At 40.8% G+C, this 27,980-nt stretch overlaps 1 protein-coding gene across 7 annotated transcripts in view; it reads left to right on the plus strand.

Annotated features, from left to right (window-relative positions):
* Positions 1 to 27,980, plus strand: part of PCDH15 (protocadherin related 15) — a 605,264-nt gene that overhangs the window by 299,695 nt on the left and 277,589 nt on the right. For 5 of the 7 annotated variants that reach the window (XM_061635350.1, XM_061635351.1, XM_061635353.1 and 2 more), the window contains exons 12-15: positions 1,174 to 1,194; positions 4,078 to 4,212; positions 5,606 to 5,755; positions 24,169 to 24,362. In XM_061635350.1, coding sequence (XP_061491334.1) covers positions 1,174 to 1,194; positions 4,078 to 4,212; positions 5,606 to 5,755; positions 24,169 to 24,362 — 500 coding nt within the window. The remainder of the gene's footprint in view (positions 1 to 1,173; positions 1,195 to 4,077; positions 4,213 to 5,605; positions 5,756 to 24,168; positions 24,363 to 27,980) is intronic. The other 2 variants (XM_061635352.1, XM_061635356.1) reach the window with 1 other exon arrangement.

Raw genomic sequence — 27,980 nt, forward strand, 5'->3', positions numbered from 1 at the left:
AAGGGACAGAGATTGTCCTCCGCTTATTGTGCTGCTACCCTGCTATGGTGGATCCAAATGTATGGTGTAGTTCCCTATATGAGCAGTTAGGAGTGGGGCCTCTTCCCAAGCTAGTGCACTACATGTTACAGGAGAGAGGGTCATCCTGAGGCCTAATTAAATTTTCTAATGATACTAAATATCACCAGCCTCTCCCTCCCCTTCCCAGTCAATGAAGCTCTGTCTATGTTGTTTGCCTGCACTGACTCAAGATGAGGCAAGATGGGTCCTGGCTTTATTCCTGCCTCTTTGTCCAAATGTTGCAAGAGCTCAGGTTATTGGATATTGTGAGACCTTATCCAATACACATATTTGCCATCAAAGATTCATACCTACTGCTTTTTAGTACAAAGAACATCCTCCTAGTATAGGAAATTAAGAAAATGATGTCCGGTTCCTGTGACCCACAACAAAATCCACTTCCTAACCCCAACTCTTTTCAGAAGCTTTGACTTCACAAAAAACACTTGTTTTCTGGGGCAAACTACCGGACTACTTACTTACTTACTTACTTACTTACTTATTTATTTATTTATTTATTGTATTTGTATACCGCCCCATAGCTGAAGCTCTCTGGGTGGTTTACAGTACCTTTTCCATGAGGGAAGATGATGTGGAACCAAGTGTACCTCATGTAGCACTATGATTTAGGAATTCTAATTTCCCAGCTAACTATTTACCAGTCTGGTAGTTTCACCATTGTTTCTTCCCCTTCTTCCTAGTGCCTTTTTAGCTTTTTAAGAGGTGGTGCAGAAACATTACTTTTGTGAGCTGTTTCCCTGCAAATCCCAATTTATGCATACAATCTAATAATGTGAGCAGTGTAACTTCAGAAGAGCAAACACACTTGAGCTTGTGATTCCTGTTCCATGGATAAGGAAACAGAAATTGTGATTATAATGGCAAAGTGCTGACAGAAATCTAGAGAATGGTACGAGTGTTAGGTTCAGCCCAAGTCTGTAATCTCTACAAGGAAAAATATTAGAAGATCCTGTTAGTGAATGCTTTTGTTTGGTGATCTGTTGCTGTTACATGTCTTATTTCTATTGTTTATTTTTAAAAAGGCTCCAGGCATTATATAAGTTGCCTGCTTATATTTGTTTTATTTTCTATTTGTTTCCCTTTGCTTTTTAGATCCCACCAGGTGCCATTCCTGTAGGTATTTTTAGATGTTTGTCTTGGTGTGTTAACTCCTACTCCTCGACTTTACTTTTTCTCACCTTTTCTTCCTGTGTGAATAAGTCTTAAAGAATGTGAAAAAATTGAATTGCCTTTTGCTGAGAATATTTTTTCAAAACTCTGATTTTGAATAAATACAAAATCATTGTATAGCACTTACACAATAGTATCTGATTAGTATCGCAATAAACCATGTATTTATCTTTGTTCATTTAGAAGAAAAACCCCTTAACTAACTGCTAGAAACTACTTGTTTCAATGAGGTTTCTATTTTTGCATACATTAGCTTTAATAATTGAAGTAGGTTCTCTACCTTCATTAATTAAATTTTCTAATATTTCATTTTCCTATGCAGTGATAAAAAAATGGCTAAGCATAGCCTGCAGTCAGAGTGTGTTTATTAATGAGCAAGCCCCATTGAACAAAATAAGATAGGGATAAGGAACCCGTAGGCCTCAAGATGTTGTTGGACTTCATCTTACATCTTTCCTATCTCTTGTCCATCCTGAGTGGGGCTAATGGGGTTTAGAGTCCAACAACATCGGGAGGGCCACAGATCCCCCACCCCTGCAGTAAGACTTACTTCTGTGTACACATGGATAGGATTGTACTGTTAATCTTTTTTCCTGTCAGTGGGTGGCTTTGGATATTACTTAGGGCAAGAGTCAATGTCACACAAGGAGTTATTCATGCCTCCCTCCCCCCGCAGTCCTCCGTGCACCCCCCAAGTCTGATCTGGAGGGTTGGGAGACTCTCTGTATCACATTTTTTGTGGTGTAGGGGAGACTGCACAGGAGAGAAAAGGAACAGGAAGTCCCATTTCCATTGGCCAAGTGGGCAGACATCGTTGGATGTCACCCATAGACTGAAAGCATGAGTTGAATGCTTTCCTCTGCCTGTACTTCCACATCTTATCTGAAGACCAGAGATGGAGATATAGCTTCTGAAGAAGCATAAGCCTCTCACGCTTTCCCCCTACATCACATTCAAAACCACCATCTCACTTTGTTAACCGTTTCCAACACATTGCACACTGTTGTATGTCTCTTCCACTTTTTTATGTGCGCATAGCAGTGTTGTCTTATGACTGAATGTGAAAGAGAGCCATGAGGGGCTGGGAAAAGGAGGTAAAAAGATGCATCATGTGTGAAAAATAGACATGGGCCTTTTCTTGGTTCTCTGCTTCTCTTCTTGACTGTTGCAGTGATGCTGTTATGCCTGCTACAGCATAAGTGACTGGCTGTTTACACTTACTTTTGCTATGTAACTGGTTCATGAAAATAAAAGGTATTACATTAACTGATGTTTAGAAGATTTTTATAATACATATTGCAGAATAGCTTTGCAAATAGATGTTATTGCTTGCAGAAAAATCACATTCTTTTGCAAATGGGAACTCTTGATGTTGTTCTGTCTGGAAACTGGTCTGTGGAATGAGACCTTTGTTACTCTGCATAGCTGGCTTGCTGCCCAGAAGCCCAATACCTCTCAGTTATCATGGCATTACTCCACAGTGGCATCAAACACTATTTCACAATAGCATTGCAAAAATACTCTATCACAGGATTTGACCTAAGGAGCACAGACTTTGGATGTTGCTGTGGCACACACAGTGCTGCTTTATAAAAGTATAACATTTCCACTTCTCCCAAAACTCTGACAAGTTAGACCAAGGGAGAAAGTCTGGAAAATATTATTTCTTAAGGAAAAGCTAACCTTTTCCTCACAGCTCAGGGCATGCTTATTCTGGAATTTTTACTTTGGAATATTTGGGCATGGGTGTTAAAATATGTATTGCAGGGTATCCTCTATAGAGGGGTCTTCTAGGTTGAGGGTCTTTGCAGTGGGTTGGATCCTTGTGTAAAGTAGACTCATTGACCAATTTGAGTCCCATTGATTTCACCAAATCATCTTTAAGCATGACTAAGTCTGGATCCAAGCTAGCATTTTTTTATTATTTAACAAAATTTATATACCACTTGACTGTAAAAAACCCTCTAAGCGGTTTACTAAAAACCAATTATGTAGATATTGTTCATATATCAGAAAATTGTATGAATTAAATTGTATGAATTAAAGAGAAGAGCTCTGTCACATGAAAGATTAGTCATTCTCATGCCCTCAGTCTTTTTTAAATCAAGACAATTCTCATTTCCCAGTGTTTTTTTTTCCTGATACAGAAAACAAAAGATCATTTTCCCCTTTGTGAATGGCTTGCTTTGTGGCACAAAACGAGATCCTCAGCCCTTTGTTTTATCGTGCACAAGGAACAGCCTTACACCAATTGTCAACATGTCAAAGCTATTCTGCATCCCAATTGTGTTACACATACTGGCAGTTTTCTCAAGTCCTTCAATGGAAGCAGATGCTTTGGATCATAAATTATCATCTTTCCATTGGTCTGTTGAAACCTGCATTGTAAGAAGGGCGGTTTGTAGCAAATATATTATCAGGAAATGCTTTCACTGTGGTGCTGGGGTTTTGTTCATGTGGCAGGTGGCCGGAATCTTCACCCTCTCACTGCTTTTTTAAGTTTAATCTGGAAATAATTGTTCAAATACCCAATTGCCAAAAGACAATTATGATCAGAGCTTGAATTATTTGGGAGAAAGATGACGGCTTTTCACCAGCATTTCTGGTTAAAAGGAAAATGATGGCGTGAGGAATAGGTCCTCCCTCCCCAGCACCTCCCTTCAATTCAAACATAGGTTGTAATTCCAGCAATTTAGATATGTTGCATTTTCTCCCAAATTTAATTGTCTGTCTAGATATTTAGTACTATAATTTAAAAAGGCTGCATGTATATTGTTGCTATACCTTTGAGAATGTAATAGCTGTTCTCTTTGTTTCCATTTGAAGACAAAGGACCCCTTGCTCCATCTTTTTCTAAATGACTATAATACATTTTTCACTGTGACTCAGACTGGCATAACCCGCTACCTCACCTTGCTCCAACCAGTTGACAGGGAGCTCCAACAGCTCTACACCTTTTCGGTAAGCAATGTTGGGGGGGGAGTTAGTGCTACAGTGAGCATTTATGTCAGATACTGCAGGGTTTAACTGTTGAAAAACAAATATGAGATTTTCAGTGGAGATGTCAAATTGGCAGATATTTTAAGAAAGCTATTTCATAGAATCATAGAGTTGGAAGAGATCTTGTAGGCTGTCCAACCCTCCTGTTCTATGCAGGAAATCCAGAGGTAGGTAGTTAACAGAAATTACCTGTCCTAGGCCCAAGAGTGTGGAAACTGCAGTACAGCTGCCATGTCTGTTTAGGCAGGAAGGTGCATGATCCGAAATCAAGCGCTGCATCCCTTGAGAGCATAGCTATTTATTTATTTGTTACATTTATACCCTGCCTTTCTTTTCATGAAACCCATGGCGGCTTACATATGGCTCCCATAAGGAGCTGGCCTTATGTGCCTTCAGACCACAGCTGGGGACATAGTTACAAGTTGGAGCTCAGATCCACCATCTTATGGCTCAAAACCCTGCTCTTAAATACACTTTCACCTCCCAAAATTCACATGAAAAAACAGATTTTGGAGCATGAGATAATTCTGTGCTGGGATTATTATTATTTATTACATTTGTATACTGCCCCATAGCCGAAGCTCTCTGGGTGGTTTACAACAATTAAACATTTTAATATACAAATATACAAATTTAAAAACACATTTTTTTAAAAAAAATTAAAAACACATGCTAAAATGCCTTTGGGGGAAAGAACTAGTTCTGTTCTTCTGACGCTCTCTTAAACAATGGAATTTTTTCTGCTAGGCGTGAGGGAATTCTGCCAAGAAGGCAAGATATAGCTTAGTATGGGGTCTGCATGTTCCTTGAGGAGGTGGCAAATTCATTAATTTGAGGGCTGATGCAATAGATGTCTGAGTCCATGTCTTTACAATAACCGGTAAGGCTTAATAGGTCAGAAAAATCAGGAAGGGGGTGGAAAAGTAGGCAAGGTTGCCTTTACAGCTGCCAGATCTCAGCTCGAAATGAACCAGACGCTAGTATACCAATGTGCACATATCCTTACACATGTTTGCAATTTACACCTTTAGATACCTAAAAAAAAAATGTGTGAAGAGAACCAAAGAAGAATAAGAAAGGAGATAGCTCACAAATTAAATTAAAATAAAAGGTTTTCTCCATCATTTTTGGGGATATAATTATTGAAAAGAGGCTTTAAAGGGATCACTTTAAGGAATTGTCCTAACTGGTATACTAAGATTGTGTGACTAATTTGCAAAAGTTGTCATATATGGATTTTGTGAAAAAATAATATGAGCAGCAAAAGTAAAATCAAGTTGTCATATTTGAATTAGTATGCATTTAATTGTATTTTTTCTCAAAGACTTCCTCTTGTTGTCTGTTTATTTTGAAGATGATAGCTTCTGATGGTGTGCAAGAAAGCCTGCCAGTTACAGTCAATATTGTTGTGATTGATGCAAATGACAACTCACCAACCTTCTCTAACATATCGTATAATGTCAAGATATACACAGACATGAGGCCTGCAGAAAGTGTTATCAAGGTAATCAAATGGTTTCTTACATTTGGTGGATTTTTTTCTTTGCCTGTTCCTCAATGAAACCTGTAACTGAACTATAAAAATAAAAGTGTTTTGGAGAAATAATACATCTTGAGGATCCTGATCTTTGCCATGATCTTCTGAAGAGTAGCTGTTGGGTGGCTGGATAGTCTGGTTGGCTGATATGCTTCCCAGCTTAATAGATGCTTCATTGACTGGATCCCAGATAATCTGAGACTACTTTCCCATCTATCATCTCCAGCAAGTTGGGAAAATCTTGCATCACCAAAATCTGTGAATGCTGGGGGCAAACATCAGGATATTGATTGATTGATTTGATTTGATTTGATTTATATCCCACCCTTCCTCCCAGTAGGAGCCTAGGGCGGCAAATTGGCTATCTGCATCATGCCCCTTTCATGCAAATAAATGGATGTTTGGTCTCATGCAGCAAGGCAATTCTTATTGTGCTGATGGTGCTTAACATACCATCACCCAGACCAGCTACTACTTCATCTCCAGTTTCTGTCTTACTCCTGGTTCCAATTTCCCATTGGTGACAATTAAAAACTGTTTTGTTTTTCTTGTGGGTCTACCTTCCCCTATGCAAGTCAACAGAAAGATCTCCATTGTATCCCCCAAAATCGAGCCTGACCAGTGATCCTTGGGATAGTAGGGCCCTTGCTGGAGAGGGGGTTAAATTTTCCCCAAACCACTCTTTCCTGGGGATTTGTACTGTTTTTCCACTATTCTCTGACCATATGCAAGTTGACAAGGAGATCTCTCCTTCACAGGAAGAAGAAACTGTATCCCAAAAAAATCCATGGTGGGGGGGGCAGAATGACCCTTGAGGTGACAGAGTAATTGTTAGATGACCTTTCCAACACCTCAGTTTTTCCTGGGGATCCATACCCTTTTTTCCACCACTACCCACTCTCTATAGTTCCTATTGAACCCATCCCCAAACAGTAAAGTCTGCTCTTGCAGGAGAACCACTGCAGCTATCATTCTGAAACTTAGTAGTCTTCATTCTCTTAAACTGAATGGCCATGCCTGCAAATTGCATCCAATTCTGGCAGAAAATGAAAAAAACAGACTTTTCTTTTATTTAAAAAGCAGACTTTAAGGCTGCCCTGAATGAAAACATCTGGATGTATCTGCTTACATTCTGTATGCCTCTTATGCCTGTAGTCACACACCTCTGTGAAAAGAAAAAAAAGTTATAGCCATTTTTAGATTCTCCATTATAGTTCCCCTCCTTGACACATCTCCAAGAAACTTCCACCATGACTATTACTAATACTTTAATAATTTGTAATGCATTCTTATCATGTTCCATAAAGTGGGAAATAGCAAAAAAAAATGTTATAATGGAAGATGTGAATGGACAGGAATTTAAAGAACCTGTTTACATTTTTCAATGTGAAAATAAGTGATACTCATTTTCAACAAGTCATATAAAATCTGTGGTGGGAGGAAATATTTTCTTGTTTCTAACACTACTGGTGGCCTTCATGGGGGTGGGAAATCAGTATGTAACACCTTTTAGGGGCTTGTATTGAATATCGCTTAGGACAATTGAGGATTTGCTTTGTTTGTTTGTTTGCTTGTGAGACTTTACCTTGAGATTTGGGCTTTGTATGTAGCTTTAGTGCTATTCTCCAATTCAGCTTTTGCAAAAGTAGAACTTTAATAAGTTTTCTCCTGAGCCACAGATTTTTTAAATCACTGCTTGCTACAGTTATATATTCATGTGAATAAAGAGATTTAGACTGGTAATTTTGTTGTTTTGTAATTGGACAACTAGTTCTTTTAAGATAATTTAGTTCCAGTTTCTTCTTATGTGAATGCCATCTTTGTTTACTGTAGATTAGTTCTCTAATGCTGTTGATTATTTTCTTTTTGGCAGCTTTCAAATAGATGAAAATTAGCCATTGCTTCCAAATGAGTTATGTACAAAAAAGATCACATTTGCTTCTGGATGGCGATTAGATTGGCTGATGGGCCACTCTAGAGCCAAGGGTTGAAGCAAGATAGTTTTTTTCCCCAATATCCCCAGAAATGGTGCAGAAAAGAGAAAGGAAAGCAACAAATGACAGTGCTTGGGGCATTTTAGTTTAGGGAAAAAATCAAGTAGGATACATGCTAGAGGTATATAACTTGTGCATGGTAAAGAGAATAATACTAAAACCCAGGCTCATTCAGTGAAGCTGAATAAACAGATGAAAGGGAGTACTTCTTCACATGACACATACTTAGAGCAGAGATATACTAACTGCTGTACCGGTTCTGAAAACGGGGACACATGATACTAGTCAAACCCTGGCCCTTTTTACTCTAAAACCTGGTCAGATCAGCTGGAGGCAGATTTCGGAACTGATTGGCAAACCAACCCATTGCCCCTCTCTGTGTGGCCAATGGAAACGCTTGTCTGTATGCGACTAGTGTGCCCATAGCCTTCAACTGTGGAATTTGCTACCATGAGATGTGGTGATGGCCACCAATTTACATGTCTTTAAAAGAGGGTTAGAGAAATTAATCCAATGATACAGATTTTATTACATTTTGGATTAAAGGAATTTGTATGTGTATAATTCACACATACCAAATGTCACCATGTTATGTACCAGACTGAACATATGTAAAAGTGAAATCATTTTGAATACCCACCGTGATCTTTTATCATGTTCATACATTGTGCAATCATTTATTCATTGCCTTCAAGTTGTATTTGATCTTGTGAGGAGAGACAAAAACAGTCACTCATCAGGATGTATCTCCTTTGGAAAGTTGATAGCATATTTTCATTATTAGTGGATGACTTTTAGAGTCAACATGTCTGACATATGGTGAAGAGCCACTATGTCTTTATAGTAGTCTACTCTTAAATTGAAGAGAGAAAAGGCATATAGCCAGTAAGGTGGAGTTAAGTACCTCTTCACCAGAAATAATTTTCAGTTTTCTGAGCCAAAATAGTTGTCAAACATTCAAAAGTGCTAATTGTTCAGCTGACTGACCAATAGGAGGGAAAGGATAACCTTGCCATAAAAATGAAAAGCGATAGAATATTGAGAAAGGAGATTCACTTGTGACTGTTTGTGGATGAAAACTGAACACTGTCATATAAATGCAAATACAACCATACTGCCTACACCAACAGTAATGTGAGAAAAGGGTGTGTGCTGACAGCTGGTGCTGAAATGAAGGGATTGCTCTGATTTTGACCATTTGTTTTTGACCATAAACCTTTTCAAATAACAAGTATAACATTCTTTTTATTATTGTTTCATGCCTTATCTCAGTAATCGCTATACAATATCCTGGTATCAGTGTCCTTTATTACTGATGGAGGCACAGGCTGAGAGATATAAGGGTTGTAGGGAAACGGGCATATCTCAGTGGTAGAACATCTGCCTTGCATGCAGAAGGTCCCAAGTTCAATCCCCAGCATCTCCAGGTACAGCTGGAAGAGTCAGAGTGGACAATGCTGAACTAGATGGACCAGTGGTCTGACTCCATATAAAGCAGCTTCCTATAGTCCCATGTGATTTGCCTAAGTCTATTCAATGAGTTCATGGCTGAGCTGAGAATTAAACCTGCTACTTCCACTTCAAAGCCCTGCTCCTTGTATTGCTGTACAATCCTGTTTCACCTCTTTCCTGCTTCTAACTGTTGATGTGTGTGCGTTGTTGCGTGAAACAGCATACGTTACATTGGAGTTAAGTTGAGCAAGAAACATCACAGAGGCATTAGATCAGGTTAAGAGTCTTTACTACAAGACATTATGGCTTAAGGCTTTAAGATTACATGTAGAATTGCTCTCCCCCCCCCAGGAGAGAAGTTCTCAGTTCAAAGACATGACACAGAAGACTCAGCTCAACACAGATAGCTGCTAGAACTCTCCCAGTCTATCTTGATGCTACCATGGCAACGGCCTTGGCTGTCCATTCCCAGACTGGGCAAAGACATAACTCCTTCTAGCTACAGATTTCCAGACTTGCAGACTTGATGGAAAATAAACTCAGTGACAGTACAGTTCAATGGTCAACAATCCCCCCTTTTCCCCATCATGTTTGTAATTCATGACAACAATAACAATAATACATTTCTACAATACATCTTGCAATACAGTTTACATTTCAGTACAGTTCAGAACATCTCTGTACATTTAGCTAACACTTTATTCAATCAAACTTTGGCTGAACACAAGTCAGATATAATGTTTCAGGATCCATTTCAACCTGTTTGTGCATTCCAGGACTGGTCACCACCCCCACTGTGAATCTTTCAGGCGGTTTCCCTATGTTTGATCTTGTAGAACGTCTTAAAGGCACTAGGGCTTCTGCTCTCTCTGCCCCCCCATTTGTGCTTGTGCTTGGCACAGCTTGCCCAGGATCTTCCATTTCCACAGCCTTACGTTTCTTCAATCTTTGTTTCCCACAAATGAGCTCATTTAACTCATCTCTGAGTGGAATATGTGTGCCCTCCACCTTTATGTCTAGATTTGGCTTAAATGTTTGTGCTTGTGTGTCATCTGACCCTGTAAGAATGACTGTTTCCCTTTGATTCCAAGGCTTTTCTGAGACTTTAATGCTTCTGCTCAGAACTAATTGCTGTGTTTCTGGCAACCAAACTCTGAAATATGCATTCTCTTGTGCTCTAGGTGCACGTTTGCCACGTCTCTTACCCTGTGGCTTGTCAATTCGGCTGTGATGCACTCTTTCAGGCATCAGCCTGACTGCATTACATGAATACTGTGGCTGTGTGCTTTTAACAGCTGTCTTTTTACAGCTCTGACCGTCATTCTCTTTCCACCCCATTAAACTCAAGGCATCAGCACACTTCACACCCATGGTCATTTTAAACTGCCCTTGTGTCATAAAACCCTGACAGACAACTTTGCCTCTTCTTTGCACAAAACATTTCCCTCTGTCAAACAAGACTGAAAATTGACAACTCACCAGTTTTCTTACTGACAGTACGTTATGAGCCAATTCTGGTACAAACAAACAATCTGACAGTATTCCAAGTTTATCAAATCTCACCAGACCTCGAGCCTCCACATTCTTGCGTGATCCATCCGCCAGTTGCACAAAGTCCTGCTCATCTGTAGACGTGTAAAACAAACTCCTGTCTTTGATTAATATATGGCTTGCACCGCTGTCAAGAAGCCAGTCAATAGGTGCTAAAGTTTGTGGCTTCTGTTTACAAACAAAGTTCACACTTCCCTGCTTCAAGCCTCCTTCCCTGGAGTTACGCTTGACTGCACAGTCTCTTTGAAGATGCTCACGAGCCCCACAGGCATAACAAGATTTCAGCCGCTGCTGCTCCCGCTTGTTTTCCTGTCTGCAGCTGCTTTCTTCTTTCAGCTTGGCTCTTTGCTTTTCCTCAGCACTTTTCGCCTCTTGTCTCCGATGCCATTCCTGGGACAAATCCTGCAACGCGTCCCACATCTGTTTAGCCGACGGCTCATCTCTCACACACATCAGTTGAGAATCCGAAACTGATACCAGCTTCCAGCCCAGCTCTGCTCAGGTAAGCAGCAGCAATGCTGGGATTTAAATTGTAGCTCTGCCCGACCACATGTGTTGCTATAGATGAAAATGTCTTTGGCCAGCCCTGAAAAGGTACTTATGGAACACTGATTGTGATTGGCAGACAGCTCCTGTTTTTACATTTTCAAAACTTTGTAATTAAGCTATATGAACTTGAATTTCAAAATATGCATTCCCATTACAAAAAGAGTATAGACTTGCTTTGACCTTTTGAATTGCTACTAACAGTAGTTGATTCAGACAACAAATTACTCAATAGCTCTGAACTTGCTTTTACACACTTATTTTGGCAGACCTCCATTTGCCTCAATTTAAAACATTCTTCAAGGACAAATAGCATTTAGCACAGCAGTGCTTATAACCTATCTGGCAAAATAACACACCCGGGCATTTTAATCTAGGTCACATCCGCTCCATACATTTAAAGCACTCTTACAGTACTTAAAACAGTTATGGATAATCCTGGGAACTGTAGTTTGGTAAGGGTGTTGGGAACTTTAAGTCTGTGAGGTCAGCCCCTTAACAAATACAGTTCCCGTGATTCTTTGACTGTTAAAGTTGTATAAGAGTGCTTTAAACAAATTGTGTGGATGTGACCCTAGTATTCCTCCAAATGGAATAAATTGACCTTTTAAAGTATTGGTTTTTTGAGTCTAAGAGACTTGATAGTCTATCATAGGACATTGATGTTGGGCTGGTGACCAGTAGGCATTACTGTCTCTAGTAGTTTTCCATGAAGCCTGCAAGTGTGAAGACGTAACCGTGGTTAAGGGGGAGTTATGTCTATGCCCTGTCTGGGAACGGACAGTGAAGGCCGTTGCTATGGTAGCCATCTGATAGCGACTGGGAAAGTTCTAACAGAGTCTGTGTGTTGTTTTCTTCTTCTGAATTATGCCTCTGAGCTGAGAGGCTGTCTTTTGTGTATATCTATGGAGAGAGATGTACCAGAAGGGGGGTGACTGAAGAATCTCTGCATGTATTTACTCTTAAGCCTCTGGCCTTAATGTCTTTCAATAAAGACTCTTAACATGCTCTGAAGAAGTTTCTTGCTCAACTTAACTCCAACGTAATGTATGCTGTTTCACACAACAATGCATACACTCCAACAGTGGTAGCAGAGGATGGTTACGCTCCACAGCGCATTACACCGGAGTAAGTTGCTGGTTTGAACTGCAGACGGAGTTCCAGAGAGGGCAGCTTGATTGATTGAACCAGACGGAGGTGAGCAACATGGCTGTAAACCTGTCTGGGGGAGGCTTGCCGATGGAACAACTTAATGACAAGAATTTTGGCAGCTGGAAGCCGAGGATGAGGGCTTTGCTGATAACAGAGGATTTATGGGACGTGATTGAGGAAAAAACCCCGGCGGTACCGACCGCAGCCTGGAAGCGTCGAGACCAGAGGGCGCAGGCGTTTATAATCTTGGCTCTATTGGATTCTCAACTGATGTGTGTGAGAGATGAGCCGTCGGCTAAACAGACGTGGGACACGTTGCAGGATTTGTCCCAGGAATGGCAGCGGAGGCAGGAGGCGCAGAGAGCCCAGCCGGTGGAAGCTGTCAGAAGCAAGGAGGAGAAATGTGCCGAACCGGAGCAGGCTGTCGAAAGCAGACAGGAAAACAAGCGGGAGCAGCAGCGGCTGAAGTCTTGGTTTGCCTGTGGGGCCCGTGGGCATCTCCGTAAAGATTGTGCAATCAAGCGAAACTCCAGGGACGGAGGCTTGAAGCAGGGAAGTGTGAACTTTGTTTGTAAACAGAAGTCTAAAGACTTGGAACAAATTAACTTTATTGTCGACAGCGGAGCAAGCCATATATTAATTAAAGACAGGAGTCTGTTTTACACATCTACAGATGAGCAGGACTTTGTTTTACTTGCTGATGGATCACGGAAATCTGTAAAAGCTAAAGGTCTGATTAAATTTGACAAGCTTGGCATTATGACAGACTGTTTGTTTGTTCCGGAATTGGCTCATAGTATTTTATCAGTTAGCAAACTGGTAAGTTGTAATTATTCAATTTTGTTCCACAAAGACCAATGTTTTATAATGAGGGGAGATGAAATGTGCATGCAGGGAAGCCTTAATGATTCACAGTTTGTAATAAAGAGCAGTCAAGCAGGGTGTGCTGTGTTAAACGCTGAGGCACAGGTACATCAGGGCTGCGTCCATGAATGGCATCAAAGGCTGGGGCATGCAAACCTTGACACGGTAAGGAAAACCCCTTTGCACAGTGAAGACATGCGTTTAAAAGCTTGTGGGCAGTTAATGGATTGTGATTCTTGTAATCAAGCTAAAATGACTATTGCACCAATAAACCGGGAGGCTGAGAGAACCACAACAGCTCCCTACCAGCTAGTACATGTTGATTTAGCAGGGCCAATAAATGCTTCACGAGGAGGTGCGAAATTCTACATGGTAATGGTAGATGATTTTTCAAGATTTTGTCATGTTTTTCTGTTAAAGCATAAAAGTGAAGCTGAGCAGAAGCTGAAACTGTTCATTAAGAGAATCGAAACTCAACACTTGGTCACGGTGGGGGCTATACGCTCAGACCAAGGTGGAGAATTTACGAGTAAAGCATTGAGTGACTTTCTGGAGAGTAAGGGAATAAACCAGAATCTCACTGCTCCACACAGCCCGTTTTCCAATGGAACTGCTGAGAGAAAAAATAGGGTGCTTGGGGAAGCAATGAGAGCCATGCTGCTGGATTGCAGTTTAGGGAATTCTTTCTGGGCAGAAGCAATTATTTATGCGAATTACGTTCACAACAGGGTGTTACACAGTGCTATTGGAATGTCTCCTTATGAGAAACTTACTGGCAGAAAGCCTAGAATACAACACATTCAAAAATTCGGGGCAAGGTGCTGGATCCACATTCCACAGGGAAAAAGGAGGGGCAAGCTTGCTCCCAGAGCACAGCAAGGTCTTGTTTTGGGATTTCAGAATGCATATTTCAGAGTTTGGTGTCCAGAAACACAGCAGTTAATTCTGAGCAGAAGCATTAGTCTCAGAAAAGCCTTGGGATCAAAGGGAGACAGTCCTTCTTACAGAAACAAATGAAACACAAACACGAACACAATTTAAGCCAGATGTTGACATTAAAGTGGAAGGTACACAAATACCTCTCAGAGATGCTTTGAATGAGCTCATTTCTGGAAAACGCAGATCAAAGAAACGAAAAGCTGAGGAAATGGAAGCTCCTGCGCAGGTTGTGCCAAGCACAAGCACAAATGGGGGGGGGCAGAGAGAGCCGAGGCTCTGGTTCCTTTAAGACGCTCCACGAGAGCGAATTTAGGCAAACCGCCTGACAGATTTACTGTGGGATTAATAACAAGTCCTGGAATGAATAAAGTTGTAGACATGGATCCTGAGACACTTTATTTGACATGTGTTGAACCAAAGTTTGAGTGAATAAGGTTTTGAACTTTACTGAGATGTAAGTTTGAACTGTACTGAACTGTACTGAAATGTATTGCAAGAGGTATTGTAGAAATGTATGACTGTATGACTATGTATTATGGAGATGTATTTCATGAGTATTTTGCAGTCTTAATGGAAAAAAAGGGAAGCTGTTGGGCTGGTGACCAGTAGGCATTACTGTCTCTAGTAGTTTTCCATGAAACCTGCAAGTGTGAAGACGTAACTGTGGTTAAGGGGGAGTTATGTCTATGCCCTGTCTGGGAACGGACAGTGAAGGCCGTTGCTATGGTAGCCATCTGATAGCGACTGGGAAAGTTCTAACAGAGTCTGTGTGTTGTTTTCTTCTTCTGAATTATGCCTCTGAGCTGAGAGGCTGTCTTTTGTGTATATCTATGGAGAGAGATGTACCAGAAGGGGGGTGACTGAAGAATCTCTGCATGTATTTACTCTTAAGCCTCTGGCCTTAATGTCTTTCAATAAAGACTCTTAACATGCTCTGAAGAAGTTTCTTGCTCAACTTAACTCCAACGTAATGTATGCTGTTTCACACAACAACGCACACACGCCAACAATTGATTCAGATGGGACTGTCTATTTTCATTATATTTTAAAGTATGTGATTGTCAGCTTCAGAAATTCTGGCTACTGTCCCAAAGCACTGACTCTATTGAACACAATGGGACATACTTCCAAGTAAATATGTATAGGGTTGGACTGCACATCTCTTAAATAAGAAACTATATATTTTTTTAATTGGGGGTGGACTGTGTATCAGAAATAATCATTCAGGTCTTAATATTTATTCTTGAAATTGTGTGGTCCTACTCTGCTGCTTTGCTTTCTAATTGCTTTATAATCTTATAAGGACACTTGCCTCCTTCAAGATGATAATCAGCTGTGATCGCTTCAAAAGAAAAATGGCCCAGGTCAGTCATGATTAGACTGTGAAACAGGATATTCTAATAAAAAAGTAGGTTAGAAAAAGAATACTGACCTTAGTGCATTTGCACAGTTAAACTATAATTCATCATGAAAGGCTTCTTCAATTCGCTAATTGAGTTGCATTACTGAGATAATAAAACATTTAATTTGGGTAACATATAGTTGTCTTGCAAAAATGACAGTTCCTACTCCAGTACATTATCTGTTACGATTATAATTTGTCAGACCAGTTGGTTTTAACGTTGGCTTTATGTGATAAATGTTAGGAAAACATTACAGTTGGATTAACCAATGGCATTTGCAGTGTGCAGGGCTGGCTACAGGATTTAAGGATCTTGGCCAATGCATCAGTATCCCCCTTTATCTAGAAGAAGTGGTGTGTACAAATTGAGTTTTCTTGCATGCTTCCTCTCCCTTCCTGGGTGTTCCATGGAAAGGGAGAATGTTGGAACTATTGGAGTAGTGGGCCTTTTGACTATTTTGGATCTCTCTCTCTCTCTCTCTCTCTCTCTCTCTCTCTCTCTCTCTCTCTCTCTCACACACACACACACACACACACACACACACACACACACACACACACACACACACACACACACACACACACACACACACACACACATGGCGACTCTATGAATAGGGATTTCATGGTAAGCGTTATTCAGAGGGGGTTTACCATTGCCTCCCTCTGAGGCTAGTCCTTTCCAGCTGGCTTGCCACAGCTGCACAAGCCAGCCCCTTCCTTGTCCACAACTGCCATCTGAGGGGTAATTGGGCTCCTTGGGACTATACAGCTTGCCCACGGCTGCACAGGTGGCAGGGTACGTAACCCCTGAGCCACTCACTGTGGGGGTGATCTTTAGCTGGCCCTTTATACCCAGGAGACACGAGCGGGGATTTGAACTCACAGCCTCTGGACTCCCAGCCAGGCTCTCCTCCCCACTTATGGTATCTCCCTCAATTTGTTCACATTTTGAATAACTTATTATTACATTTGTTCCCTATTCATGACTTGGATATATGATATGTATGCATGATTTGAGACTTTGTATAAGTTACTTTTGCACACATGGATCTGATCTCAGTCACTCTCACACACAGCTTGTTGACTGATCACGATGCAAATCTTCCTGCAAATGTTAATGACAATAACAAAGATTAACTAACATCACTGGTCACACAGGTCAGTGTTGCAAGGGAAGGTGAACTTTCTGCACCTGTGAAGTGCATTGCTAAGTAAATAGCCTGTGACAAGCATCACCTGAACTGAGTGCCCCAGGCAGTCCCTGGGTCACCTAAATCCAGCCCTGCCTGACCTCAAAACCCCCTACACTAGATTTCCAGATTTGAAATTGTTAGCCATTTTCCCTGTGTAATGGAAGAACGAATGCACACAATCATGAAGAAAGAGCAGGGAAGAAGTAGGTGGATTTGATTTATTCATTGATTGGGTATAACCAATTGAATTCTTGGTTCTTCCCTCTCTCCATTATTTTAACAGCAACCTTTGCAACGGCAGTTTCAAGACTTTTGTGGTTCAATGTTTTCATAGTCTTCAGGATTTGGAGAGGATTATTTTTCCCTTATCAGTCCCTGTACATGACCTTTGTCAGGAAAAGGAGTTAAAATGGATTCAACTTTCTTAAAGTGAGAATGAATCCTGAGGTCTAGCCACATCCCTCATACTTTTCTCTGTGTATGATCAGTTCTTCCTTGCTATTTCATGTGACCTTGAATATGATTTTCTGCCACAACTCTTCTGACCCTCTACCACATCCCTTTGTCTCATACCACCTCCTCCTAGTCTTCCATTTTTTAAAAATGAAACAGCAAGTTAGATTGCCTTAAGAATCTAAAACTCCTGGGGAAAGCTTCCCTATACTATAGAGAGATTATTGGCTAAGGCTGCAAATCTTATACACATTTACCTGGGAGTAGGTCTGGTTCCAATGAAATCAATAGGACTTGTTTCTGTGTTAATTATAGGCTGCATTTCTGTGGTCAGCATGCAATTGGAAATGAAATAAAATGAAATGGGGGAATCAGTGGGAAATAGGATTTGGAAACCAAAACAATGACAGGCATATTCCCACAGTAAAATTTGGTTTCCACTTGTGTACTTAAATTCCCCCAAAGCAATGCTGTGAAGGAGCTACCTTTCTCAGAAAAGAAAAGGTGTGTCATCCGGCAGTAGCCATCATGCAGACATTGCAATATTCATGCAAGAAGTTCTTTACAAAGTGTGGACAGAGAGCTTGCATACTGTCTGCAGGGAATTATTTTTCATAGAATCATAGAATAATAGAGTTGGAAGGGCCTATAAGGTCATCAAGTTGAACCCCCGGCTCAATGCTTCAAGCACTCTCTGTGCTGTTAAGAAAAAATACTTATGGGCAAGGATGCTTTGATTTGTACCAAAGTTAGAACAGACTGTCTGGGAGAGAATAAGATGACTGAGGACACATCTTCATGGAACTTCTAATGTCATTTTCTTATAGGCCCTCTCACTTCCTCCAAAGACCCCTAGTGAAAAGGCAACCACTATGGCCCCTCTGATGCTATCCTTCTGGGTGCAGTGGTTTTGAGAATGGTTTTGTTGTTGTTGTTGTTGCTAGAGCAGAATGCTTATAATTCTGAAGGAGGAAGGAGAGCTAGTAAGTTTGCCCTTCCAAAGTATGGCTTTGAGACTGAAGTACAAATAGCCACACAGGGACCTTGGAGGGGCATTGATACCACTGCTAATACAGCGTGCTCATCTGCACAATGCAGATGCTCATATTGGTCTTTCACCTATGTGTATGGCAGAAGAGAATGAATACCTAATCGCCACAGGCATCTATATAACCCAAGATGTAGTGTTGGCACATGCTTCTCATATGCCATATTATCCCTCTTTTTCAAGTAACTTTCCCTATCCTTGCTGGTTTTGATTTTATTTTATTTTTTATTTAAAACAATTCCTCTCATTATGGAGAATTCCAAGGTTGTGTACAAAAACAATAAGATCAGTAATAGTAGTAGTAATTTAATCATAATAAACAGAATATTTTAGGGGTCCTGCAGAAGCAAGCTGGGATCAGAAGAAATCCCCCATACAGATGCAGCCTTTGAGTAACTGGGGGATAAAGTTTGTATCACATCCACTTTATTAAACTGTGGCTCTTGGTGGATGGATTGTAATGTTGGGCCAAGAACAAGTGAAGAGCCCATATGCAGAGACTGCCTGAATTTTGTTATGGTAGACCCCAGTTGCTTATTAATCCAAAGGTGTCAGCTGCAGTGCGACATGGTAATTTTCATAACACTACAGGAGTAGCTAGAATACATTTATGCTAATTGTCTATGACTTTGGGGAAGCAGGTTTGTTTGCTTGGAACAGTTATTCCACATGTGGAAGGTTGGAAGGCAAAACCTTTTGGCACACAATGACTGCAGGTTTCAATTTAGATCAGCAGGAAGTAATCACGTTAGGCATTTGGGAATCAGACCAATTTGCCTGAACTTTTCGTTCATGACAGACATGGAACTACTGGAGCCAGGATGTCTTATTAACTTTTCCACGTTTTGGTGGAAAACATCACCGGTAAAGAGGGTTCTGTCCAACTAAACTAACTCTTGTTAAAAATGATTGCAACAAATCAGAACTGGCAACCCTGTAAACAAAGTGGCATTGTTAGGACACGATGCTGTGAAGGTTTCATGTAGCTTCCTATTTGCATAATGCAAATCAAGTCTTTGCCTCAGCATTAACAGAATATATTTATCGTTGTCAAGTTGTGAGTATTGCACATTTTTAATGAACAAAATTGCTGCTACTGCATGAAGTTATATAGAAAAAGCAGAATGATCCTATTTCAACCTCTTAGATGTTATTCCCTTCCCCCCCACACACACACACATTCATGTAAACTACGGAGTCTGTCAGCCAAAGCCACCTGCAATTTGAATTTTAAAAATCATAGTGTTGTGACTGGTTTATTTTACTTTAATTCTCCCTTTCAGACATCTTTCTGGCCCCAAAATATTATTCAGATGACTTAGCATTTCAAGGCACCTTCATTTGTAAATTTAATTAACCTTATTAATTTATGTATTTGTGTAGTCTACCAGTTTCCCTATTTGTGTTGTCGCTGTAAAACTTGGGTTGGTTCCAAGTACATAATTAAACGCTTAGGACTTGCATTTTATATGAAGCTCTTATTTATCTTTACCCAACCCCTTTATTGCTGATCTAGAGAAGGTTATTATAACGTTTTTAAAGCTCTCATCAACCTTTATTAATAACATTCATTTATGAGGTCAACAACTATGAGAAGTATTACAAGGAAATGTTTAAATGATTAAAGGAATATATGCTTTTGAGAGTATTTTTAAGCAATAAAAATGAGGCACATTGTTGAGTTCAGTGCTGTAATGCATCATCCTCTGTTGCCATACTCCATGGATCTGTTCAAATGATAGCCTTGTGGAGTATGATTCTATAATTAAACTTTGAACTTTGCCACACAAGATGTGGTGATGGCCACCAACTTGTACATCTATATTTTGCAGAACTTTCTGACAAAATCAAAGTGATGTTCAATGAGGGAGTGTGGTGGTGGTGTGATGACAGTTTAAAAAGGAGTTAGGCAAACTCATGGAGGATAAGGCTATCAATGACTGCTAGCCATTATGTCTTTGTAGTATGGAGGTAGTATGCCTTGGAATATCAGTTCCTGAGAATCACAAGCGAGCTGTTGAGCTCGTGTGCTGCTTGTGGGCTTCCCATAGGCATCTAATTGGCCCCTGTCAAGACAGGATGCTGTCTGATTCAGCAGGGCTCCTCTTATATTATGCATGTTTACTCAGAACGTAAATAAGCAGAGCTTATTTCCTAGCCATTGGGTTTAGGATTGCAGCTTTAATGAATTATCACTTGACAGAAGCTTCTGTCTGCCTATAGAGATTAATGGCCCAGAAGTGGCCTACAGGCAAAGGCTGTAAGAAAAAATCCTTTCAGTCCTGCCTTTCCCTAGCAAGATGCACACAACTGCTGAATGTACACATGGAGGAAATTATGGGGCTGTGTGAGTTAGCCTGGTTACACCACCACCACCACACTCCCCCAATGAGCATCAATTTGTCTTTGTCAGAAACAGTTTTCCCAGGAATAGATGTACATGCAGAGAGCTCCGACATGTGAGGAGAGATCCTGGGCAAACAGGATCCCTCCTTGCATGTATTAGCTGTCTGCATGTTGATCTACATATAGGGAGAAATCCTTCCAACAGATTTCATGCAGACATTTGTCAGGGGACAGTGATGTCAGTGTTCAGTGATGGCAATGGGCGGGAATCACCCATGCATCCTTGTAGCCCCGTTCATGCATACATTAAATGCATGGAGGTGTGTGTATTCCCCCTCCTGTATTCTCTGCAAGGAAAAGGCTGTTGCTGCTGTAGTTGTTCATTCAATGTGATGTCCACCAAACCATGTATACCTGACCAGTATGTAGAAATACTTTGTAGGAGATCTGAGTAAATGGGGTTATTTACTAGTTTAAATATGCTGGCTATGACAAGAGCATTTATTTTACAAGGCATTTGGAGCACAAGCAGACATGCAAACATTCACTGAAGAGCCCAGTTTGGAACCGAACTCAACACATCATGTCACACATGTACAGCCTTATTATGCTAAGTGGGCTTAGGGAAAATTCTGTTTTCCTTCTTTGAGATGAAGCTGGATTTTTGCAGGGCCCATTCTCTGGCCCTTTTGTCAGTCATGAAGCTACTCACCCTTCTCACCACAGCGCTGTGCCCAATGCCAAGAGCCTTCCTATTAGTCATGAAGTCACCTCCCTCCTCCATGCTTTGTTGGAAGGGGTGGTGTTTAAAAATGGGGGGGAGCTCCTTTTTTTTAAAAAAAATCAGTGCCTGCCCAAACACACTTTTAATCTAATTACTTTTTTAAAAAAACAAAAAGACTGCCTGCCTGAAGCATGAGGAGTGATCAGGAAGAAGCAATTCAGAATTAGATTGATAGGCAGTATATACGTGTCAGTTCAGGACGAAAGGTGGGTGAAAGCAGAGCTCACTGTCAGCAAACAGCCCTTCTGTTTCCAGGTACATCTGTATGCAGCCTGATAGAGCAGTAGATTTGTAGGTGTCATGTGTTTGTCGACTGTAGAACTGAATTTAGAGAGGCTCAGGAGCAGAAGAGAGGGATGAAATTTACTGCCCTCTGTCACATTTTAGGGGCGTGTGTGCCTGACCAACCAGGAAGGTGAGTCGCTGCTGCATACTGAGAGTGGAAGGGGCAAGGTCAGAGTGGTACAAGTGTTCTAGTGTTCCTGTCAGTGCGTTTGTACCCTGCCGCCCTCCCCATCACTACTTCCTCTCCCTCCCAGTAAGCAGCAGCGACTCACCTGCTGGGAGGTCAGGTAAGCACATCCATCGCACCACTCCATCCACTACTAGTGTGGAATTTTCACAGGATAGAAATTTACCAGCACTCTCTTGTTGCAATCAGCCAGAAATAGACATCTCCCCGTCCCCTGCAAATTCCATGGTCCAGGGAGTAGTCTAAATAACCCCCCATTGCCCCTCCAAATGGGGCAGTTTGGTAAAAAAAAATATGGTGGATACCAGCTAATCAGATTAAGGGAGCTCAGTAAGTTTCCTATTACCAACAAAAATAATGTACCCACCACCAAAAATAGCCACCACTACCCATATTTTATGGTCTATGGAGACATAAAGGGGGAGTATTTTGGCCCAGCCCTATCATGAACTTCATTATATGCAGAATAAAGTGATGGCATTTTAAACACCAAAAAGCAAAGATATGCAAAATGGATAAATTCTTGAACTTGATGTCCAGCAGCAGGTTTTAACTCTACAGAGAAGCTTTCTGGTTAGGTGCCTAAACTAGCATCTGTTTTTATGGTTTCAAAAGAATATATTTCACAAATTTGTTTTTTAAAGAAAACATGAAGCAGCTCTTTAAAACAATGGTTGCAAAGCATGTGATTTCATTTCAGTTTCCCCTCATTTAAAAAACTCTCACACAATATAGCAGTAGTTTTATTTGTCTGTGTTTCTCATGGACACTAGGAATTTACAAGGGACCTCCTAAATTGCTACCACCTCAAGGATAATACTTGCACAGACATGTGATAATGTCCATATCAGGGGTTCTCAAACTGTGGTCTTCAAACTGTGGTTTATAAGCTTTATTCGGGTGGTCTGTGGCATGTCTGTGCTAAATATTCATATTGACTTTTAATTGCATTTTATTGCTGCTTTTATTGCTTATATTTTATGTTATTACAATTTGAATTCTATGGAATGCAAATTGTTATGCAATACAATATAATATTAGAAATAAAAGAAGCAATAAAAATACATTTTAAAATCATACAGCACCTAGCACAGCATATCGCAATTGCTACAACAGGCAGAAAAATAATCAAGTGGTCCACCAAGACCATTGGCAATTTTCAAATGGGGAAAAAGTTTGAGAACCACCGCCTTACATAATGGAAATGGGAACACTGAATTAAGAAAGAAATCACATTGTGACTTCTACAGTTAGATATCGATGTAAAACAGATTTGCATCTGTGTTCATAAAAGAATGAGTCGTATCCAACATAGCGCTAAGTAAGCATCCTGGCAGCAGAAGGATTTCCGCTTGTGCTGCCCTCTCCTCCCCTTGCATGAACCCTGTGCCGTCCCCAAATCTGCTCCAGAGATTTCGGGGTTCCCCTAGAATAGAACTAGGGGGCATGGAGAGGAGAAGGGGAAGTCCCATTGTGTAAGCAGAAATCCTTGCACTGACAGGATGCTCACTTAGCGCTACCCCTTTTCTCAGTTTGCCTGGCTACCTTCAGATGGATAACATCAGAAGGTTGGCCTGGTTCTGACCTGATTTGTACAATTAGGGCAGTGCTACTTTAAGGCATTGGTATCCACCAGGAATGATAATGGGTTGTATCCAGTGGTGGTTTTGCCTTAGTAGAAAGTGCTTTCACCCACACAAGTTGGAGCACTACTTGCTTCTGGAGCCTCCTATCCCCTCCCAAAAAATTTTTCCTGATGGTCAGAGGATGCTCTGGAACAGAATGGTGTATAGTGTGAAGGGCTGAAGTTGATTGGGAGGATCTCTCTCTCTCTCTCTCTCTCTTTCAGATTTATATCCTGCCCTTCCTCCCAGAAGCTTTCCTCTATGGCAAACCCACCACTGGATTTAACCTAGTAGCCACTATATTGGGTTAACTGATCTGCTGTTCCTGCTGCTATGTGCTTGCACTTGTAATGCAGTTTCTTGAACTTCATTCTTTAATGCAGGATGTACAGATTCAATACATGGTTGCTTTCTCCCTCGTTTCATAGGTTGTACACATGTACACACACACACTCCTTATTTTAATAGCATGGGTCTCTTGTCATTCTAGCAGAAAACAACAACAACCACCAGCCTGAACATGAAACAAAAATCAAATTCTAATTTTCAATTGCAGCTCACTGCCATGGATGCTGATGAAGGTTCAAATGGGCGGATCATATATGAAATCCTGGCCGGGGATCAGGGAGACTTCGTAATTAATGATCAAACAGGCCTTATCACTATTGCTCCAGGAATTGAATTGGTGGTTGGACGTTCCTATGCCCTCACTGTCAAAGCATCTGACAGTGCTCCTCTTGCACAGAGAAGGTAATTAATATTGTAATTAAATGTTTTTCCTTCATAGCTGAGAAATTAACCTTTCCACACTATAGTTCATAAATGGTGTAAAGGAGCACAATGATCAAAGAAACACAACTCCAGTTATTTGGTTTCTTTGGACAAGGCACATCAGTTGATTGCTTGAAGTGTCATATTGAAAAGAAGTCTTTATATCGGAATGTCATAGCTCATTAATGAAATTAGTATATATCCAGCACACAGATATTTGCATGTGGCTATTTCAGTGCACCAGAATATGTTGTTTTGTCATTATTATTATTATTGTAAATTGTTACATGTTAAGTTTCTTCCATCCATATTTGCCGTGTGGGTTTGTTTAAGGGACAGAATGAGAGAAAGCTAAGCAATGAAGGCAAAAGTAGGTGTTTGTTCTATAAATTGCAAACTATAATGCAAAGGTAATATCTCCAAATCCTGGAATGAAAGGATTGCTAAGCTGGTGGTAACCTTTTATCCAAATGATACAATCTTATAGTGTGCCTTAGCTCAATTTGGAGCACAAATTGCAAGCTGTGCAAACGCTAGGCAAGCAATGAAATACACTCCACGGAAACACGTTTGCACCAGCAAATTCAGTTTCTAATCTCCAACTTGTTAGATCTGGGAAGCGAGGAGTAGGGAGAGATGGACTGTTTTCTCATACCAACTTAACAGAAACAGCAGCAACAACAAAAAGAGATATTTTAGCTCTCAGAACACTTTCAGGTTTAAATAGAATAGCTGAGATGGCTTAATCCTGATTTGCATGTTATAATTTGCAGGGATTCTCCCTTTTCCATGTGACAGTATGCATACTGAGGGGGCAGGGGATAACAAGTACCATGTGGCATGCATATTTTAAATGAGGTCAGATCCATTTTGAATTTAAACAACAAATTCCATTGGATGGTTTTGTATGCCAATGTAGACCCACTGGAGTTAATAGACACAACGAACTTATGTTCATTAATTTCAGTGGGTCTATTCTGAGCAGGGCTTAGTTTAATACCCACCCATTGTCTGTCAGGTCCATGAGGGACTATGCATTACATTTTTCAGGGTGTGCAGATGCAAAGATGATCACCGTGTTGGCAAAAAGATGTGAGATGGCCACGTGTTAGCACCACAAAAGCACAGTAAAGTAAAGCTGGAGAAATGTGTAGAGACTAGTTAAGGAGTTTTGGTCCTTCAGTTCTAAAAATTCTGAATCTATCATCCAATGAAGTGTAAGGAAGATAAAAAGGAAACACAGCAAACGAAAACAGATCTTGCTGAATCTGCCCATGGCCCCCTTCACCTCTCTGTGTAATGAAAGAGACACGAGAGGGGGCTCTTTCTCCTCCTGGTTTGAATGTTACTATTATATTTAAGGAGAAAGTTGGGAAGAATCAGGTGAGACCAAGGACCATTCCCAATATGGAGAGAGAGGAAATATCACCCCAAATAGCCCCTATGTTTATTGTGGGCAAAACTTGGAAGTCCAAACTCTTCTCCCTATGGTGAATTTCTACAATATTCATGTTGTAAATGTAGGGCTCTTTGGTCATTAGTCCTCCACATGTGTGGTATATGTGTGGAGGCAGGAGCAGACCCATGTCTGCAGAACCCGCCATGGATATCCCCACCTTCAAGGGCCATTTGAGAAGAGAGCCTACTACATGCATAAGCTCTCATCCTGATTGGGTGCAGAACTAAAGCACACACAGCTGTATGTGCATAGCTCTCCTTTCTAACGGTCCATTAAATGTGTTGACATTTGTGGGCAGAGCATGTGATTGTAGGGAGTAGGACCAGCAAGGGCAATCCCACTTTCCTCAGCATGTGTATGCTATATATACTACATGTGTGAAAGGCTTTTGGCTGATCAGCCCTAGTGCTACTCTAAGATGCAAAAAAACTTTACACAGTCCTTGAAAAATTGTGGTGTATAGGCTTAGAATCCACAGGAGTTTAAACTTTTGACTCTTAGCTTACTTTTTTGTTGTCGTTTCCAGTCATTTCATAGGATTGCCATCTTGTTTTCCAATGTACATTTGCAAACAAACACAAGGGCTAGAAGCTGTAACTAAAAGCAAGTAGCCTTGGGGTTCTAGAATAAACTCAAAGATTATGCAGAAATCACTGGATGGTATACATGTCCTTTGGGCTTTACTTTTTCCATCCCTGCATTGATAGAGAATCCCTTCTCTAGCCTTTAAGGAAATGTTTGATTTTTTAAAAATGTTTTTTCCCTTCTAAGTTGGTCAGATGAGACATTTTCAAGTCATCTCTTTTTCTCTCCTCCCCTCCCCCCCCCGATTCTCAATTTGTGTGACCGGTAGAGCAATGACTCAATGGACTACTACTATTAGATCTGAGCAATTTTCTAAAACTGGCTTAATCGCTGGATATTGAAGTCACCCCCTACAGACTACAGTCCTTGCTTTCTGAAAGCCCAGGGTATTATCAGGAGATGGGTGACTGACAACAGCCAAATTATTCTCTCATTCAAGAGCTGCACTGAGATCAGCTTTGACTCGATTTTCTGTATTCCACATGCATGCCTTCATTCCTGACTTATATCCCAATGGAAGACTTAGGGGTGTTTCTGCTGTGTTTTTTATTATTATTATTGAAATGCAGGCCTTGCTAAGATCCAGACCCTTGTGACTACGGAGCAGTTAGGCGTCTTTCAGTTTTCTGTTGGCGCATGTCTTAAGAACCATGTTTGGTAGATTAATTGCTGCCAGAGTGAAATTGGCATGAATTAGATGGAACTTCAACTATTCCATTATAATGTGAATAAAACATCCCTGTGACATCCCTTGGGTCCTTCAGAGAGTTTTTAACGCCTTTCCTTACCCTGGAGTTCTAGTTGCTGCAGCTTTACTGCTATAACTACATTACTCGCTATCAATCAGTAGCTGCAATCCTCTGTTGAGTGACCAAAAGGCAAACTCAGTACCAGTCAACTTAGTTCTTGCTCTGGCCCAGTTATAATGCTGCCAGTCTCCAGTTTCTAATTAATCCACTCTACCAAGCTATTGGAAACTTGACTGAAAGGGCAAAGACATTAAAATGGAGTGTTATAAGCTTAGCAGACCCTTCTCCCAGGTTTATTTAACAAGGTATTAGGTTTATTAACATACACAAATGACATGTAATTCCATTCAAGGAAATAAAAAACAAAATATTGATCCTGGCTTAATACATCCCTTCAGATCTTATAATAGGCAGGTGTTTAGAATAATGCTGTGCCAAAACTTGTCCTCCAATTTCTCAAAAGGTTTGTTCCCATGTAAATGAAGCTTCTTTTTTTCTCCCCCATTCTCACAGCACTTTATAATTTCAGTAATGGGGGTGGGGCTGAGAGCTTGCCTTATTGTGCCGCAGGCCAAAGCAGGTGTGTGCATTTTCCTTTCTGCTGCGCATTTCTCCAACACTCTGCCTCTCTGGAAACAGCCAGGGGCATAGTAGATAGCTTCCCCACTTCCTGCACCTATACAAAAGCCCTGCTGAGGATTTCATGGGGTTTTCAGGAAGCGCAAGCACCTGAGAGTGCTGCAGAATGCTGCCCACCCAACAGTAGGGATAGAAAGATCTGTCAGTTTTGGTTTTCCAAGATTC

The sequence above is a fragment of the Rhineura floridana genome, chromosome 7 (assembly GCF_030035675.1).
Source record: "Rhineura floridana isolate rRhiFlo1 chromosome 7, rRhiFlo1.hap2, whole genome shotgun sequence".
NCBI classification, from domain to species: Eukaryota; Metazoa; Chordata; class Lepidosauria; order Squamata; family Rhineuridae; genus Rhineura; species Rhineura floridana.